The sequence below is a fragment of the Meleagris gallopavo genome, chromosome Z (assembly GCF_905368555.1).
Source record: "Meleagris gallopavo chromosome Z, MGAL_WU_HG_1.1, whole genome shotgun sequence".
Classification (NCBI taxonomy): Eukaryota; Metazoa; Chordata; class Aves; order Galliformes; family Phasianidae; genus Meleagris; species Meleagris gallopavo.
In genome coordinates this window covers 40572382-40592754 of record NC_139435.1, presented here as the reverse complement: position 1 = coordinate 40592754, position 20373 = coordinate 40572382, and the positions used below count along the sequence as shown (strand labels likewise).

General features: G+C 37.0%; 1 protein-coding gene across 4 annotated transcripts in view; it reads right to left on the bottom strand.

Moving 5' to 3' along the window:
• Positions 1-1708: 1708 nt before the first annotated feature.
• The window catches only part of NAA35 (N-alpha-acetyltransferase 35, NatC auxiliary subunit), a 28204-nt gene continuing 9539 nt past the window's right edge, over positions 1709-20373 (bottom strand). For all 4 annotated transcript variants that reach the window (XM_085214453.1, XM_085214454.1, XM_019610544.2 and 1 more), the window contains 15 exons: positions 19998-20048; positions 19188-19271; positions 17427-17541; positions 16754-16932; positions 15612-15671; positions 14404-14510; positions 14119-14185; positions 11680-11778; positions 9042-9220; positions 7392-7528; positions 5475-5542; positions 5074-5214; positions 3502-3624; positions 2604-2684; positions 1709-2040 (listed from right to left, as the gene is read on the bottom strand). In XM_085214453.1, the coding sequence (XP_085070579.1) occupies positions 1981-2040; positions 2604-2684; positions 3502-3624; positions 5074-5214; positions 5475-5542; positions 7392-7528; positions 9042-9220; positions 11680-11778; positions 14119-14185; positions 14404-14510; positions 15612-15671; positions 16754-16932; positions 17427-17541; positions 19188-19271; positions 19998-20048 (1551 nt within the window). In that variant the 3' untranslated portion in view covers positions 1709-1980. The remainder of the gene's footprint in view (positions 2041-2603; positions 2685-3501; positions 3625-5073; positions 5215-5474; positions 5543-7391; positions 7529-9041; positions 9221-11679; positions 11779-14118; positions 14186-14403; positions 14511-15611; positions 15672-16753; positions 16933-17426; positions 17542-19187; positions 19272-19997; positions 20049-20373) is intronic.

The window sequence follows — 20373 nt, the reverse complement described above, 5'->3', positions numbered from 1 at the left end:
CCAAAAGCTCATCACTATGCAGGAAGCCACGGTGCATTTAAACCAAAGCTTTGCCCTTTCCAGCAAAGTAAACTTGGAAAAATAGCTTTTATGTTCAAAGAAAGACTAGGTAGTATAGTTCATCAAAGGACCACTGCACTGGGGAAAGATATTGCTACTTAAGTAGAGAAACTAACTGTAAAAGTACATTATGTAGATGCCCACGTACCCAAGAGTTGTGTCACTGAACACCCAAACAACCAGCAGGTGGACTGGGCCACTAGGATTGTAGTTCAGGTAGATCTGGACTGGCAACATATGGGTGAATTATTTCTATAATAATAATATAATAATAATCACAGAATCATAGAATGGTTTGGGTTGGAAGGGATCTTTTAAGATCACCTAGTTCCAACCTGCTATAGGCAGGGACACCTCCCACTAGACCAGGTTCCTCAACGTCCCATCCAGCCTGGCCTTGAATGCTTTCAGGGAGGGGGCATCCACAACCTCACTGGGCAACCTGTCCCAGTGTCTCACCACCCTCACAGTAAGGAATTTCTTCTGACTTCTAGTCTAAATCTACCTTCTTCCAGTTTAAAGCCATGCTACATGCCCCTATAAGAAATCCCTTCCTAGTTTTCCAATAGGCTGCCTTCAGATACTGGAAGGCTGCTATAAGGTCTCCTTGGAGTCTTTTCTCCTCCAGGCCAAACAGCCCCAGTTCTCTCAGCCTGTCCTCATAGCAGAGGACATAGCCCTCTGATTACCTTCATGGCTCTCCTCTGGGCCCACTCCAACAATTCCATGTCCTCCCTATGTTGGAGGCTTCAGAACTGGACACAGTACTCCAGGTGGGGGTCTCATGAGAGCAGAGTAGAAAGGTAGAGTCATCTCCCTCAATCTGCTGGTCATATTTCTCTTGATTCAACTCAGGATACGGTTGGCTTTCTGGGCTGCAAGCACATATTACTGGCTCGTTGAATCTTTCATCAACTGACACTCACAAATCCTTCTCCTCAGGACTGCTCTCAAGCTATTCTCAGCCCAACCTGTATTAGTGCTTGAGATTACCCTGACCTAGGTGCAAGACTTTGCATTTGGCAGGCAGATTATATTGCACTCCCACAAAGCTGCCATGGCAATTGCCACAAGCTTATAATGGTGGAACCAACCAATGGCTGTCTGGAAACATCTATTCTGTGTCTTGGAAAGGGTGACCCCCCAGAAAGAACTGAGTCAGACAACAGGACTCATTTCCAAAGTAATCTCATTTTATATATAATTATCATCACTATTATTTTTCTCCTTCCTTTTCTGTCTTAGCAAATAGTTTTCATCTCAACTTGTGTGTTCTACTCCATTGTTTTTTCTTCCCTGTCTTCAAGGGCACTTCACCCATTTGAGGCAAAATGCTCCAAGATAACTGACAAAATTGAAACAAAATCACTGAATACAGTGCAATGGGAGCTAAATGTATAAGTCTACTTTTCATCTGCTTTTAATTTCTATAAAGTTTGTTTTAATTGACTGGACTTGGCAAGAAAGGAATTCAGCCATTCTACTTGCAAAATGCAATGCAGTTCAGGCAAAAGAATGGAAGCTGATTCTAACTGCAGCAGCTCAGTTATGTGTATTATCAGACATAATACTGTAGAGCATTATTTTTATTCAGTAATGAGTGTTATGTCTTTAAACACCATTTTCTGACACGGCTCACTCATAGAAGTAATTTTTGATTAAGTCTTTATTTAAATCAAAGAAGGTACAACATTTTTCAACAGTACAGTTGATTAAAATCAGCTTCACCTGTGTAACATTATAAAACACCACTTTAAAACAGCAGTTGTCATTCAGTTCATTTAAAGAAGGCAGGCTAAAGATATTCCATAAATCAGCACTTTTATCCCAGAAATCCCACTCAGCTGGTACATTACTAGATATTCAATCCTACTGCTGGTACCTGATTTTGCTTCAGGTATCCTAACAAAGTCTCATCTTTCAAACAAGCTTCACAACTGGAAAATATTTATGAGGAGAGAAGTCAAATTCTGGAGGAACCTAGAAGGGAAACATTAAAAATAATACAGTCAAGCAACAGTAGGAGATAGATAGAAAAGAGATGGGATTATTTTTTCTATCTGAAAAATGCTCCAACCTAGTTCTGGATATTTCAGTAATTTCTCCAGTGATTGGAGGTACAAAGTTGTAAAGTGCATTTCTTTGGCATCATCTTTTCCTTTTCTGTGCCTACCCTTCAGCAGAAAAGTCTGAAGGCCCTCTCTCCCCGCTCTGATCCACTGATCCTGAAAGCCAGCCACTCTCCTTGCTGCTTTCTCACAAGTTGCTGGCACACATATCAATTACTCCTTCCTGTTCTTGAAGACTAATTTTGTATATGTTATCCCACACATACCTTCCAATTTAGTTTCAAAGATATTTAAAACATAAGAGTTTTCTTTATTTAAATAATTATAACATATTTATTTCCAAGGGAAAATGAATTATTACTTCCCAGTTCTTTTGACAGTCAGAGTAACTATGGCCCGAATCTGCTAATGCAGCTATGGTATTGTTGCATATACTAACATATTTCACATTAATTTAACCTGGCATTTTCTTACCTTAGAGTCTTTTTTGTGGCCCCCCGCCAGAAGCTTCATGACTACAATATTGGGTTTAGCAACTTTTAGAATTCGACTGACCTATTCAGAAAACAGCAAGTAGTTGTCAGTTGAAAGCATATGACTTCAAAATCATTTCAAGGATAATACGCACACTTGCATACTGTAACAATACTACAGTCCTCTTACAGTATATCTCACCAGAGATCAAAGAGTTCTGAATTTACTCAGGATTGCATTAAGTGGATTAATATTTAAGAAAGGGGACATTTTATTTGTTCAACAGATCACTGACTTCTATGCTTAAGTACAAAGACTATTAAAACTATGACAAATTCCGAGGCACTTGTCCAAAAAAATGTTTAGACAGACTCTAGGTATCTACCCTATACACTGATCCAAACATGAAGAGAAGAAGTGTTTACAAACTAGTATTGAAAAAACAAATGGAAACAAATGCCAGATTGAAATCTACTTTCCAGCCAAAATTTTTCCCATCTCTCAGGGAAAATTATCAGGCTCCAGGTAAGCTAGGAATGTGGAGATGTTAACTTCCTGATAAAACTGATATGTTTTTCAAGTGACACTAGCAGGTACCATACAAGCAAGAACTGCGTTGCTGCCTGTCATTTAAGATACTCAGCAGAGAGAAGCCTTGGAACGATGGTGAGAACAATCCAGATTCCACTATCAAATGTGATGAAATGAACTGCTGTGTAAAACGCCACTACGCTCCTCTGACCAGCCCTTAATAAAAACATTCAGCCCTTAATAAAAACATTCAGCTTTACTCAGAATTTTGGAAGAGTAAGGTACCCCGAATCTCAAGCAAACTCAGCTTAAAACAAGCACATTCTATCATTAACAAACACTAATTTTTCCAGTATTTTAGTCTTACCTCATGGTCTGGATTAGGAATATTCTCAAGAATCATTTTAGCTTGCTGGAAGTGTTTGCTAGCTGCCATGTAGAGATCTGCTGATTGAGGAGGGGGGCTGTACTTATTTAAATCAGACATTTCCTGGCATATTAAAGAAATATACAAATACACATTAAGATCAGTTGCCAGTAAGTTGTATTTTTATTACCCTGATTGAAAATGATAAATTTTAAGAAAAAGCAGTAAAGTTAAAAACACTTATTTTAAAAGGCAAATAGTAAGCACCAATATATTGTTTAATTGTCACTGTATACTGCTATAAAATTTTGCTATAAAATGATACCTGTTCTCAGTAACTTGCCGTTCATTTGATTAGTTAGTCCTGTGCAGCAGGGAATAAAATTACAGGGGAAAAAAAAAAAAGGAACAAAAAATACAAAGCCAAATGGTTGTAATAGTATTTACTCAAAGAACGTTTAAGACTCACAGTACTTAAATCTTCATTTTATACAATTTTGAAGCTTCAGTGACAAGGAAGAAGCCATGTCTTCATTTCCACAACAGCTATTCACGATACTAAATTAAGGAGTGTGGCTGGCATACTATATATTACAGTTTAAGCTTTTACAGGTCTGTCTGGTACTGAAAGATTGGCCAACAGGTATCTAGAAGTTCAACGTGAAATTTTGAAATCACTGTATCTGAAGCAGAATAACCCCACATATCACTAGAGTCTAGTCACCAACTGTAGGAGGAGCACTGTTACAGTGAACACTAAGTTGAATACAAGCCATAAGGGTTCTCTTAAACTCCTTTTTAATGGCAGACTAACAGGGGGAAAAGACCATCAATTGCAGCTTGGGAGATTTAGACTGTACATGAGAAGAAAATGCAGATAGTGCAACCCAGAATCAGGTTATCCACAGAGTAACTGGAACAAAAAAAAGTAACAGGATCACGTCTTCCAGAGAAGAATGTGTATCGCTGAATTTTTTCTGGACTTGACTAGACACAGATACAGCAGGTCTGATCTGTAACACTATTCAGGATGAGACTGGACAAGACAGACGTTCACATATCACTTCCAACCACCACTTCCCTTACTTAAAACTGAAATCTAGTTTTATCCTTGTTTCCTTTCTACTAATTATTGCAGTAATAAAAACGTTATGCTAGACAAACTACCACAAACAAGTTTGTCAATGAACTTTCAATATACTTCATTTTCATGTAAATCAACACAGGCATCTTAAACTGTGAGAGCAGACCAATTTTCAAGCATCTAAGAGTCTTCGTAAGAATTTAAAACAATTTTCTTTGCTATAAGTAAAGCTAGAACTTCCTGCAATTTTGACTTAAAGAATCAAGAACGCTTTGAGTTGGAAGAACCTTGAAGATCACAGTGCCATTCTATGATCCTCTAGTCTCAACCCCTCTATCAAGGGCAGGAACACCTTTCATTATCTGAGGATGCCCAGACATGCCTTAATACAAACTCTGAGATATTAAGTGCTCTTTTTATAACAACACTGCATAAATAAATGATTATTTACAAAAGCATGAGTGGTACTGCATTTTAAAATTACTCACTTTAAACTGCAGGTAGTGCACTGGGGGTGGTGTTATAACACTGTTAAATGGAGCAAACCTGTGCTCATACCGCACTTGTTCACTATCTAATTCAAACTTTGGTTTTCTTACTTTGCCATCCATGTCAAATGCAATCATTGTCTAAAAAGGAAAAAAAAGATAGAGTACAGTGAGAAGTGTGAGAAGTATTAGCTTTACATTGTCTTTTGCACAAGCAAGATGAAAGCTATAATTTTGCACTAATTGGATAGAGGCAAAACAAGTAGAGAATTTACTATACCACATTAAAAACTTGAAATTCATTTTCAGTCCCACTAAAAACAAAGAGGGCATGCAATGTATACTTGATTCTCACTAAAAACGAAAAGAAGCCACTGATCAGTAAAACATGTAAAAGTTACCTTGTACATCCCAGCACACATATTTTGGTACGCTTGGCTCATAGTGATCTCTCTGCTCAGAGGGCGAACTGTAAATTTTAGATAAAGAACTTTTAAATTCCATATAAGCAAGAGAACTTATTTCAGATTATTTCCAAGAGCACTGCCCGAACATGACATGTTTTGTTGTATTATGTGATGAGCTAAAATGCTTCTGCAAATTACCCATTTTCATTAAACTAGCCTATTACAATATACTGCTTCTTGAATTGCATATATTCCAGGAAAGTTGTTTCTAACACATTTCTCACCTTTTCAATTAAGTTTTCTCACCCCTCCTGAAGTATTTGTGAGCTTCCACGCAATTAGCAAATGTATGTAACTGTACTTCCAAGAAAATAACGGAAGAAATTTCACTTACGATGATAATCATCAGCATCTGTTTCTTCCTAATAAATATAGATAAGTCTAAGTACTGAAATGTGTAATCGTGCTGAGTACCAACTGTTCTATTCAAAAATGTAATTCAAAATTGAACACTAAAACACGGCCATAACTCACCCACATAGCAGAAATCAAAACGTACACCATTCTCTTGCATCTCACTGCTTACTCTCATAAGAAGGCAAGAATTACTCATGGACTCACTCAGCACTCATTTTAAGACCAGGAATTAGTCTTCCTTTCCATCTGCTCTGTCCATTAGAGTAGTGTTCTGCACTGACTTCAGTTTAATGGTTTCAGCATCACATTGTGCTGAAGTTAAAGATAGAAGCTAGCTGACTCCGACTGATCTATTCAGTGAAAGAGACTACACTTTCTGCACTGTAAATAATGAAAGACAACTGGAGCATGAAGAGCAGGAGCACTTTTCCTGCTCACTTGGCTCCTGATTACACAAAACATCACAAGACACACTTAATTACTATCACATGAATGTTACATTGTCTTCAATGAAATAAATTGATTCCAATAGTCAGTAGAAGATTAAAGCTTTTTTAAACAAGAAATATTTTTTACTCAAAAAATATTCTTTGAACTTCCCCTTTAGCTTCCACTGTATAACTAGTGCCACTTGGCACCTTTTTACAATGTGTAAAATTTTCTGAACTTCCAGAGAAAAGAAAATTCAGCTGAAATTATCTCAGGCTGTTCAAATCCAAATGTTCTCCTTGAACAGGAAAGAAGGTACAGAGAAGTAGAGAGAGAGAGCAAAGAAGTAGATTGTCTGCATGGTGTTCAATCACAAAGTTAGTACTAAGATAACTCCAATTTACTACAATCTACTAGCCACTTAGGTATGGCAAAGCAACATTAAATACTAAGAGTGGGTCTAGCTGCCTTTTTAGCAGGCATGCTTATTGCTCTGAAGAGAGTCAGTCTGCTATTATAGTGAAAGAGGAATTCTCATTATCTCTCACATGGAAGCATCAGAGAAAGACCAAGTTTCTAAAAGAAATTTTTGCGCAAGATTGCTACCACTGAATTTAAATAGGGTAACTCAACATCTAAAACTTAAGAAACATTCTGAAAACTAAGAGAAAATAAAGAAATATATGGAAAGCTTGGTCTTTGAATCTAGCTACAGAATCTAGTCACAAAAAGCATACCTTTACAGTCTATAATTCCTTCGGAAAGGTAGTATTTTTCAAAGACAATTGCTCTGGGCCTGTTATCTACATCTCATAGCATCTACACACACAACTCGTGAAGCTATGAATACAAATAAGATTTGGATTTTTTTGAAAAACTTACTTAATAATAAATGGAAAACTCTTATGCAGAGATTGATTATTTCAGTTAAAATGTTTTACTTTTAAGCCTTCATAAACTTCAGGACATTTTTCCCACTCACATAAGTTCTGACTCAATTTTTAATTTCATGTGACATGGCCACAGGAAAAGGAGAAAAAACAAATCACTTTACATCTCAGATACCTTTTTTCTTTTTCTTGGTTTTCTTGCTACTACGGCCTTTCTGTTGTTCTTCCATTATTCTCTCTTCTGCCATTTGAGAGCTGTCAGCACGGCTCAGCGTTGACATCAACCAAGCATAGAGGAACTCTGATAGGTACCTGTGGAAAACACAGTATACCCTTGTAAAGTACTACAGTGTAAAACATAATACATGCTTTCTAACTGAATGCTAAGTGCCTTACTCAATGAATTTACTCACAGGGACAAACTTTAGGGCAATTAAATCCATCAAAAAATGTGCACAGCTGAAAACAACAAATTATTCTGTGTTCTATTTTATTAAGTTACAAGCTTTAAAAATTCATGCATTATTACAGGAAAGTGCTAAGTCCACACTATATACATGTGACATTCTCGAAGAGAAATTTTAAAGAATTCTTTTAGAGAAATTTCCTCTGGAGCATGAGACAGTCCAACAAATCATATTTCAGAACAAAAGGAATTAAAGAAAAACAACAGAAATTATAGATCCAGACCACATGAAGGAAAAAATAACGCTCTGTAAGAATTTATAACTCAGGAGAAAAACTACTGTGTACTGTGTAATTTACAGGTTTTCTCTTTTTTCTTCACTTAATGTGTGAAGATAAAACAGTTGATTTGATAGTTCAGACTATGAGTGATTTTATTAAAAAGAACAAAGGGGAAATAAGGCAGGTAAACACACTAAGTTACAGAAAGCTGGGTATTACTTGTAAGGTAGTACTTGAAAGCATACTGCAAACTTCTGCTACCTATCTGCAGTATTACTTTTCCCACATAATGTGGAAAAACCATCAACAAAGCAAAGCAGAAAGAGAATGAAATGCACTGAAGTTCAAGTAATGTAAACCTGTCTAACTGCTCAGAAAAAAAACGATGACAGCTTACATAAAAGTTTAATGGTGACTTCATTAGAAACAAAAAAAAACAAAAAACCTCCGACGAACTCAACCCCCCCCCAAAACCTCCACTAGAGTACAGAAGTACTTCATAGTAGATAGGATCAACATTACATTTTTATTGCTGTATTGAAAAACTGAAACATTTAAAAATCTTTTCTCATTTGAACAAGTCATCTACTATGAAAAATAACTTTATGTGGATAAAGTACAGTGGGGGAAAAAGAAGTACTTTGACTTCATAGAGGGTGATCATTTTCAGTAAAGGCACATAACTCACCAAATATGTTTAAGGAATATGATGTTATTTTTACATAGTATCACAGCCACAACCTAAAACACTGAATTTTTTAAAAACACTAAGGTGGTCAACAAAATGATCTTAGTAGGACAAAGACTGAAAATACAAAATTGTCTTCCTCCTGCATTGTTCTCTCTGTTAATCAGTGTATTTTCCACCCATTTTCATTAGAAGACATAGTTTCCGAAGATTAAATGAGAGCCAATTACTATTTCAGTGAAAATGAAGTACAATAATGAGTAAAACTAGAAAAGGGACCAACAGATTTTTTTTGTCCATTTGTAATTTAATGAACAGGAAACTAAAATGGCATTTCGAACCAGCTTAAGACTGAAAGAAAAGAGTTGAAATCCATTTTTTAAATGTTTGCATTTAAAACTCCGTGGTAGCATCCCTCCCCCAAGAACTGTAAAGAAAGCATTCTCTTACCAATATATATAGTAATATTCATGCATACTGTAAAGTTCCAACTCAAACCCACTCAGAAGATATTGTATCATAATACGGAGGTTATGATATAAGACCCAGGTGCCCAAGCATGCCAAATGCTGTCTTTGTGGTTCCTGCTTCAGTAACATACTATGAAGTGCTGCATCTACTTTTTCTGCCTACCAAAAAAAAGAAAAACAAAGGCAAACTATTCAATAATAGACAAGAGGAAGAATATAAGACTGAAAGTGCATTGAAGTTCTCCCAGAAATAAATAAATCAGAATACAAGTGCTGCCAACAAAGTTATGCTCCAAATTTAAAACAGAAATGTTTTTCCAGATACTGTTGTGTCAATGGTCTAGAACTGGTAAAAATCTGAAACATTTTTCACATGAGTGTAAGGAAATTCTACTGAATGGAAAAAATGTTTAATACAATAATTCAGGGAGGCAAGTTTGTTAACCAGCATTACCTCTCCTCATATTAAAATTTCAGATTTTAAAATTATTAACAGTCATGTGAGCACTGGAACTCAGAAAATACAGCAAACTACTACTTGTGCTTCTGTATTTGCAACAACTGCTTCATTTTATTTTATTTTTTTAAACCTGGCTGCAATGAAATACTATATTTCTAAGTTTGGAATGCAAATACGTTTACACTGTGGCCCACCAGAGAAACTAGAACATTGATAAGACCTATTCAGTCTTAAAATGTAGTAGTATAGAAGATGTGAAGTCTCTCACAGTTGAAATATTACTAGTAGTCTTGAACAAAACACCTCGTTATACATATCAGAAAATTAAAAAAAAAAAAAAAAAAGCATCTCAAAACAGCAGCATTTGCTGCAGTGTTGCAGTAAACTCTCAAGCAAATAATCTTCATAGATACTAGAATACATAAAATTTCCCTCAATTCCAAATGACTGTTCTCTTTAGAATGAAGGTCATGCAAAATGCTTTATTTCAATACCTCAGACTACCTAAGGAAACAATCCCAGGAGAAAAACTTACCTTTTCCTGTAGTCTTTTACTGTCCAGTCTGGAGAAAAATCCTAAACAAGCTGGAGTACATATTTTAAATAACTATTACTTACTTCACATATGTTTTTTTAAAACTTAACAAAAAGAAAGCCATTTTCAATTTACAGAGCAATAAATCTGAATTTTCAGAAGCATCTTGCAAAGATGTCTCAGAGAATCACAAAACAGCTCCACTGGGAGAGGACCTCCAGAGATCATCAGGTCCAAACTTTAATGGAGAATGGGGTCTACATGAGACTATACAGCATCCTTCTCAAGGGCACCTTGAAAACCTACAGCGATAGGAATTTTATCACATCACTGGCTGTTGCAGTAATGATTGTTATCACTGTAAAAAAACTGCTTTCTTATATCAAGGCAAAACTTCTCCCGGAGTAGCTTGTACCTTTTGACACTTGCTTTGCTCCACTGATTGTAGGTTAAGACTTGTACTGTTACAGCTATTGAATCCTGTGATCTGGGCTCCAGTTACACTGGCAAAGACACAGGTGAAGAAGGTAATGAGAACCTCTACCTTGTCATAATTATTAACAACCAGCTTTGCTGTTCTGCTTATCATGGGCATATGCCTTCCCTGTGCATTTCTACTTTGCTCATGTAACTAAAGAAACCCTTCTCATTTCTGTCATCTAAGGCAATTTTCACTCTTGATCCTTTGCTTCCCTGATGGCAACTCTGAATGCCCTAGCAATTCTGTAGTCCTTAATGCATAGCAGGCCACTTTTCTATAGACTGTATGCTTCTTTTTGGCTTTTAAGCATCCAGAGAAGCTCATTATTTAGGAAAGGTGGCTTCCTGTTCTGCCTCCTCCCTTTCCCTTTATAGGGGATGGAATGTTGTAATTCTGGAGGACTGTTATTGAATAATTCCCAGCACTTATAAGCTCCTTTGACCTCCACAGATGCCTACCAAGGAATCCCTCATAGCTGGGTGCTAAGCATCCTGAAGTTGGAACTTCTAAAATCAAGTTTTTTTTATTACTTGCTTTCAGTATACTGCACCAAACCCCAAACTTCACAAAGTTATGATCGCTGTTTCTAAGGCCAGCACTGGTAGTTAACAACTGGTAGTTGTTAAGTATGCCTTCTCAGTCTGCCAGCAGTAAATTCAGCAGTTTGTTGTTCCTACTAGACATGCTGAGGATCTGCAGCAAGAAGCAGTGCATTTCAGGAACCTAATGGACTTCTGCCTCACCTATCTGTCTCTGCTTACAAGCTTGCAAACTAACTTATAAAACGGACAGAAGAGTATAAGGAGTGGAACTGTTGCTGAATTACAAACATATAGTACGTTTCCACAAAGTTTACCGATACGACAAAGTTAATCTAAAATAAATAAATAAAACAAAATACCCAAACAAACAAGACCCCAAAAACTCAGTACCTTTTCATCCAACAGATTTAACAAGAAGTATTTGGATTCATCCTAAATGCTTCTTGGTCTGAATTTTAGGGATCCTTGTTTTGAAGTTCTCTTTCAGACATGAGAACAGAGGAGTTGCTTCGTTTACATATAATCGAATACCATATGCTCCAATCTGGCAGGAATATGCCTTGAAAGAAAGGTTTGCTGGACTGCTACCTAGGCCATTACCTCATCCTGAAGGGTGGCAAACTCCTCTAGAATGTGACCCAGCTTATCTCTCTGACGAGCTCTGTTGTGTCCATGGATTTGAATCAAACTACAGAACGGCTGAAAGAAACAACGCATAGTTTTAATTTTTCAACACAACCTTGCGGAGGAGTACTAGGCATGCTTTATACATCTATCATTAGAAGGTAGGGTCCTTCAGACTCCCTAGGAAGCCTGCAAGCTAACAGGCAAGCAAGCAATCTAGAGCAGTGCAAATGCCCACTTCTCTGTATGTAAGTCAACAAGGGTTTAGGTGAGCATCTTTGAGGAACGTGATCACAAGCGACTCTTGTAGGAAGAGATTTAAGAGTAAGAAATATGTCTTCTGATATTTTCTGATATTTTCATTGCTCTGTCACTGCAACACAAGGAATCTTTTCACTTTTGTTTTTTAACTAGTGAGAAGGTAAAAATAAATCAGTTTTTACTACGTACTTTTTCTGGTACGAAACTACCCTGTGAAGAGATAGTTGGTGAAGATTTCTTGTAAAATCAAATGTTAATGAAAGTGTTATTGAAAAAGTCTGGGAATACAGAACCACAGAATTGTAGGGGTTGGAAAGGACCTCTAGAGATCATCGAGACCAACCCCCCTGCCAAAGCAGGTTCCCTACACCAGGTCGCACAGGTAGGCGTCCAGGCGAGACTTGAATATCTCCAGAGAAGGAGACTCCACAACCTCCCTGGGCAGCCTGTTCCAGTGCTCCGTCACCCTCACCGTGAAGAAGTTCTTACGCACATTCGTGCGAAACTTCCTATGCTGCAGCTTATGTCCGTTTCCCCTCGTCCTGTCTCCACGTACCACTGAAAAGAGACTGGCCTCACCGCTATGGCCGCCACACCTCAGATATTTATCAACCTGGATCAGGTCCCCTCTCAGTCGTCTTTTCTCTAGGCTAAACAGACCCAGTTCACTCAGCCTTTTGTCACAGGGGAGATGCTCCAGGCCCTTCACCATCTTTGTGGCCCTCCGCTGGACTCTTTCCAAGAGATCCCTGTCTATTTTGAACCGGGGAGCCCAGAACTGGACACAGTACTCCAGATGAGGCCTTACCAGGGCAGAGTAGAGGGGGAGGATCACCTCCCTCGACCTGCTGGACATGCTCTTTTTAATGCACCCCAGAATGCCACTGGCCTTTTTGGCCATGAGGGCAAACTGCTGGCTCATGGCCAACCTGTCGTCCACCACGACCCCCAGGTCCCTCTCTGCAGAGCTCCTCTCCAGCAGCTCATCCCCCAGCCTGTATTGGTGCATGCAATTATTCCTCCCTAGGTGTAAGACCCTACACTTGCTTTTGTTGAACCTCATCCGGTTTCTTACTGCCCAGCTCTCCAGCCTGTCCAGGTCTCGCTGAATGGCAGCACAGCCTTCAGGCGTGTCAGCCAATCCTCCCAACTTCGTATCATCAGCAAACTTGCTGAGGGTGGCCACTATCCCCTCATCAAGGTCATTGATGAAGATGTTGAACAAGACCGGACCCAGCACAGACCCCTGGGGGACACCACTGGTTACAGGTCTCCAGCCAGACTCTGCACCACCAACGACGACCCTCTGCGCTCTGCCAGTCAGCCAGTTCTCAACCCACCTCACTGTCCACTCGTCAATCCCACACTTCCTCAGCTTTGTTATAAGGATGTCGTGGGAGACATCCTTATATCAAATGCCTTTCTAAAATCAAGGTAGACTACATCTACCGCTCTTCCCCCATCCACCCAGCATGTGACAGCATCATAGAAGGCCACCAAGTTGGTCGAGCATGACCTCTCCTTGGTGAACCCATGCTGACTACTCCTGATAACCTCCTTTTCTCCCAGTTGTCTGGAGATGGTATCCAGCACAAGCTGTTCCATCACCTTTCCAGGGACAGAGGTGAGGCTGACAGGCCTATAATTACCTGGATCTTCCTTCTTGCCCTTTTTGAAGACCGGAGTGACATTGGCTATCCTCCAGTCTTCAGGGACCTCCCCTGTTATCCAAGACCTCTCAAAAATGATGGAGAGCGGTTCGGCAATGACCTCCGCCAGCTCCCTCAGCACACGTGGATGCACCCCATCAGGTCCCATGGACTTGTGGACCTTAGTACTGTCTAGGCGCTCACGGTCCTCTTTCCTGACTAAAGGGAAGTCTCCCATTCCCCAGACCCTCTCGCTAACCTCCAGGGTCTGGGAAACCTGAGGGAGAGCCTTTTCACTGAAGACGGAAACAATACAGGCAACAACAACAAAAAAAACAACAACGGTTTTCTGACTTTCTAAGTGTTACCATTTTAAGATGGCCAAGTTTTCCAATTCTGCCTTCCCATCAGTTATCTAAAATAACTGGTTTCATTTTCAAATGTAAGTATAGTCTTGAAAGTACTCATATATGAATGCACTCAGGTAAGTGGGACGAACACTTACCCGAACACAATGTGTCACAAAGGAATCAATGTAGTCCTTAGCTTGGTGATTGTTATAAAGACAACATCTAGAAGGGAAATATCCAAAAATGGACAGATGAATTTAAAACGTCACCACTCTATGTAGCACAAAATTCAACAAGAAATGTAAGTATGAATATGTTCACATATTAAGCACAAATTAATACAAAACGCGTATATTCCTCAAGTATCTACCTTTGTAAGAAGAAGTATTTTTCATCATATTATATATACACACATGCAAGTCAATTCAAGACACACTTACTTTGGAGAAAGTACTGGAGGACTGACAAAAGATCTTAAAGCATCTTTTACCATGTCTTGCATGAGGTGAGTACCAAACACCTTCTTATTATCTACCAGAAAAGTTGTCTGAAAATGAAAATGTACTTTTAGAAATGTGTTAAGTTAAAAGCAATGCTTGAGAAATAACATATAGTAAACTCCTAAGATACCTAAGTATATCAAAACTGCTTTAAATATTCAGATAGTCTGGTTAGTTGGCAATCTTAAAAACAGAGGCATACTGAGATCAGTCATTTGTATTGAATTCACATAAAATACAGCTCTAGTGGTTGTATAAGATGGGACATGTAAAATTATTTCATTTCTTCTTCTTCAAGTATGATTCATCAGACAGATGTTTCCAAAGATTAACAGAAAATACTTTGTGCAGTTCCCCTGGAGGCAAATAAAGTTAAATCTGGAAAGAACGGGACCAATGCAAAACTTTTTCTGCCCTACAGATACTACTACTTTCACTGGTCACATTTGCTACTCATTCCACTTTCACCCATAAGTGCTTTGCCCCTTTTCTACATGGCTCTCCAGCAAATGGAGCAACTGTGCTGCCAGGTACCCAGGGACCAGGCAATGGAAAGTCAGAACACACGTATGTTATGAGAATGTTTTGCCAGTAGATATTCTCCATCAATTTTACACATGACTTAATTGGGTTCAAAGGAAAAGAAGTTCTGACATCCAAGACACCCTATGGAGATCAAAACCTCCTATAACGAAGTGTGTTTTACTTGGAGTTATGGAATGCATTATGAATTTTTAGGGTAAATGAAGAAGCAAGTCCAAAACTCAATTGTATTCCAATCATCAGTTACTGTTGCAGCAACAGAGGTAGTTTATATATGATCAGTCTCAGACTAAAGTTAGCAGATGCAGAACAGCAGAAAATGCCTGTACAGGGACAATATTAAGGCACAGAAGAAAGGTCAACACTGTGTTTTAACCAGTAGGTACTAACATAGTCTAAACAATATTTTAAAAATGTTTTAAAACAATGAGATCAGAACACGTATCCGATACTTAAGTAGCACCAGAAAATTTTTAAAACCTGTATTATACTAAGTTGTGCGCAAACAATAAATATTAGATATTAGATAGTAGATATCTAAAGCAAGAGGATGAATCTGTATTTGTCATGAAAGCTAATTACTCTGCTCAAAGACTGGACCTTACCTGTAACAGAGATCTTGAAAGAACACATGGTGATTGCTCACTAAATTCACAGAAAAAATCCTAATGTGTATTAAGGAAAAAAGAAAACAAGTCAGTTTAATACAACTACTCTTATGCATGGTTGTATTTTTAATGTGCATGTTGTATGCACACACACACACACACACACAACTGTAAATACACACAAAAACACACACACACAGACATGCAGATAGCTAGCTCATACTAACTGTAAGAAAGAAGGAACAAAAGCTATCAAAAAAATCTTTTATGAATTTAAAATCTATTTCTTCCATAATTATCACTTACAAAACAGAAGGTTTAAAATTTATTTTTCTCAGTGCAACACTGAATAGTACTACTATCAGTAGTAGTAGAAAAAAATAGGATACTGTGAAGCTGTTTATGTCTCATCAATATTGAACCAGGTTTGTAATAAAACTGCAGGATTTGATTAGTAGCAGGTGTTTCATGCAAACACTGCTATAATTCATGTAACAGGAGATAAGAAGACAAAGCATTTTTGCATGGTCTTTGAACTATGCCTGATTTAACTGTGGCTCCCTTGTCAGTGAAAAGGTCTATCTCACAGAAGCATTTAAAACCAATACCACTTATAACCAATGTAGACAGCAAGTGGGGGCACCATTCTTATTCAGGAAAGAACATACACAATTGCTTAGCTTTATTCAAGGAATAACTTGCTTAAAGATCTGTGCTCCTGTGTTATAGAATCCATGTACAAAAAGGAATGTAGCAGGGACGATGTTCTGTTACGGCAGACACAGATTTTCAGACAAAAAAAAAAAAAAGGAGTTGCAAAGAAATTAACTTCCTTGTGTTCTGCTACTGTGATACATAATTACTATCTAATGTGCTATGGAAAAACCAGAAGTTTGACAAGAAAAAAAGGCCTTCATCCAATAATTAAATAAGATGAAGTACCAGGAGCGATAGCAGATATTGAATTGTACACAGCAATACCAGATAAATACACAGAAAATACCAAAAGATTTATTCATAAGCTCCTTTTTTTTCCTGCAGTGTGTAACTGCAGAAACTGCACGCATCAAATCATTTTTTTCATAAGTCTAATTGTAAGATTTTATATTTGGCTATAAATATGAAATATTCATACTTACCAATATACAGTGCAAATTAGTTAAGTTTACCACTTCACATACAGTTTTTATTCGGTCTATTAGTTTGGAAAAATAACTGACCATTTCTTCCCTTTTAATTATTTTTGCATACCGAGGGAAAGTTGGAGGCAGTAACCTCTGATTAACAAGAGGTTCAAAGCCCATCATAATAGGGTGATCTAACAAGAGAGGAGAGAGAGAAAAGCTGCATATAAAGCTGACTTCTCAAAACTCACTTTAAATTTAAAAGTACGATATTAATGATTCAATTAGCCTAAATGAATTTTTTAGCTGACATTAACTTCTGGTGACACCAGCTATGCAACTGAGATAATGATTACCATTAGAAAACCCTCAACTCTTAGAAAACCTCTCTAAAACCATTAGAAAACCCTCAACAACAGCAGTTACCTGTACAGACAATGAGGTGCTACTTCCTGTTCTGAAATGGCATATGCATTGATTTGAAATGCAATGCACAGTATTCAGTGTTCACATAAATTCTGGCTTTGAGCTGACATTATTGACTTCAGAAGCAGCAACACTCAAAGCTCTAATAGTTTGTATAACAAACAGTATTAGCTCAAAACAAACTTTTTTTTTTTTTAACATGCTCAAATATTGAAGATTATCAAGATACATATTTAAGAATGAAAAAACAAAAAAAACTTACCTCCTTTAGTGGTATCATTCTGTGCCTGTATACCATGATGTAATGAGTTATGGATGGCAGACAGCAAGTCAGCTGCCTGAGTCATCAATTTCTGAGCTTCTGCAACTGCACTTGTCTAAAAAGCACAGGACAGTTAATCACATTTTAAACAAATATATTTTGATTACAAAACTCATTTTAGTTTTGGAGAAAATGACATCAAAATTCATATTTGAACATAACAGTTCTGAAGAGACAAACTTTTGTGCAAAAAAAATTTTTCTTTACATTTTACGTATCTGTATATATGTATAATATTGCATTTTATGAAGTATCTTTAAGTAATGTAAGCCATAAGAATAATTACAACTGAAAATCTAGTACACACTATGCATAGGTCTGGCACTCTTGATTTTGCAGATCTGGAAAAGAAAAAAAGAAAACTTTTCTGCCAAATGAAGTATTCCAAAGATGAAAAAAGATATCACGTATCATTAAAAAAAAATGCAGAACTCTTAACAGTATAGACAGAACAAAAGCTTTCAAACAAAATGAAATTACTAAGTAACATTAGAAAATCCCACATTTTCATTAGAAATATTCATCCATTACCTGTTGACATGCTGAATTTTCTGACATTCTACGAAACAAAATGTGAGCAGAAAGAATACCATTTAAAACAACTTTCCGTAAAAACAGAATTTTGTTTTAAAGGTACTAGGCTAATGGTCCCTGAGGAAGCTATTTTATATTTATATTTTATTATATTATTATATTTATTATATTATATTATTATATATTATATATAAATAATTATATATTATATATTATTATATTTATATTTTATTATATTTTATTCCCAACATCAAATTGAAATACAGCTTCCTTTGGAAAAAAAGTTTAAAACTCCCTGAAGAGCTAACAGAAGCTGAACACTATCCATCGATCTGTGAAATATCCTCTTAAAGTTCTAGTACGTGAATAAGCTGCTGAAGAGATCTAAAAATCAAATCAAAGCAGGCTAGGAAGTAAACAACTCATAGCAGTTAATACAAGCAGAATTTGCTCACATGTCACTTCCACACCATAGTTTGATTTCTACTCCACAAATGGTTATACTCAGAATGCAGTTGTTCTCAGCTACCTCTTTTCTTCACCACTGGTGTTCATCAGTAATGTTGGGATTTGACTTTAAATTTTAATTTAATCAAGGACGTTCAAACCATCCAGTATGCAACTGCTCCAACAGCAAAACTGGGAGGAGCACAATTCCATGCCAATAAACAAAAAACTTCATGAAAACTGAAATAATAAGCAATATACAGTTACCTACTCTTCTATAAAGTCATTCAAACAGAAAGCTTTGTGACAAGCAATTCTAACTAATACAAGCAGTTTCCTTTCAACAGCTAGGAAATCCAGTATTTTTTTAAAAAAAAACAACTATATGGAAAAGTTGTTACTTTCCACTTCTCAGACTGAAGAAATTTAGATATAAATGCAACACCCACATGGAAGGAAAAGCTAATGATTTTTTAGAGATGAACAAAATACAACCTGATATGAGGTAACTCTGCAAACTCTCATACAATTTCTTCAAGTGATTTCTGGAAGGCTATACTAGTATCAGCTACTGTACTTTCATGTGTTTTTGTAATGAGCAATAGCTACCATCATGGCTTATTTTAACCCTGCAGGAACATCAGTTCAGATTAACATAGCATTTGTACTATCTTAGAGAAAGGATCCTAATGGAAACACAAAAATATCATATAGACATACCTCTTTTTTTGTAAAGGCTATTAGAACAGTCAGTAGTACCCGCGTAAACTTTACTCTGCTGAATACAGCCAAACATTGTTGATGCTGTAATTAAAAAACACCACAAATTACTAAGCAATATACATTAAATCCTGCAAATTAAAAAAAAATAATTATAGATTTATTGACTTACACTCTCTAGTCTTAAAAAGATACAAAGATACTTTGGATAAAGCATAGCCACTGACTACAGCTCCTATGCAAATGCCATTTCAGTTTCAGCTTAGGTGAACAGCCATAAGATATTAAAGAATCTGGTTTTCTCTCTTTTTCTTCCCCCTGAAAATCCTACTATAACTGCTTTCTGAAGAAAATGTGTCACGTGGAAAGAAAACCCATACCCTTCTATACCACATCGAATACATTAATTACCATCCTTTCTGGAAGGAGCTACACTGCTTCTACCTTCTGCTGCTAAACTCCCCCTTAATGGAGAGTTTATCAACCGGAGTAAAATCTGTTGGAAGGAAATGAGTTGAGAAGGCACAAGATTGTTAAGACCTTCTACTTTGCTAATCATGTTTTCTAGAGAAGCAAGCAGAAAAATGACAGCACTGTTCTGCCACCAGGATCAATCTGGAACTCTTTCACCACTTAAAAGTCAACATACCAGATGGGGCTATGCTAAGGGCCATTCTTAAAAGAGTAGTTCATAAACAACTGGTGTAGCAACAGTGGGGGACACACAACCCCCACGAGCTGAACTATTCATTTAAGTGAGAGTGTACTAATCCTTTAAACAGATAGTAAAAAAGTAAACCAATTAATTACTTCAAGTTCAACTTCAGGATCTCTCTCTTCTCCTTGTCGACTCCGAGTGCTCTAAAAGGTTAAGGAATTTGAAATAATTAAAAACTGCAAAGGAAAGTTACTGATAAAAGCCCTTCATCCTCTATAGAACACCTTACGAGTTAAATAGCACTAAAAAAAAAAAACAAAACATTTTTAAATTCAAAACTTCTTAGCGTATCATTTTGTTTCTTAAATAATGTTGTTTCTTAAATAACCATACCAGCCTCAGTATACTCTGAAAATAGTACATTACCCTCCTTATGGAAATTCTAAAAACATTTTGACGAAGGAAGATTGATTCTTAGTATCACACAAAGTATGTGCATAAAAGCCAAAAATTAAACAGTGCTTTCTC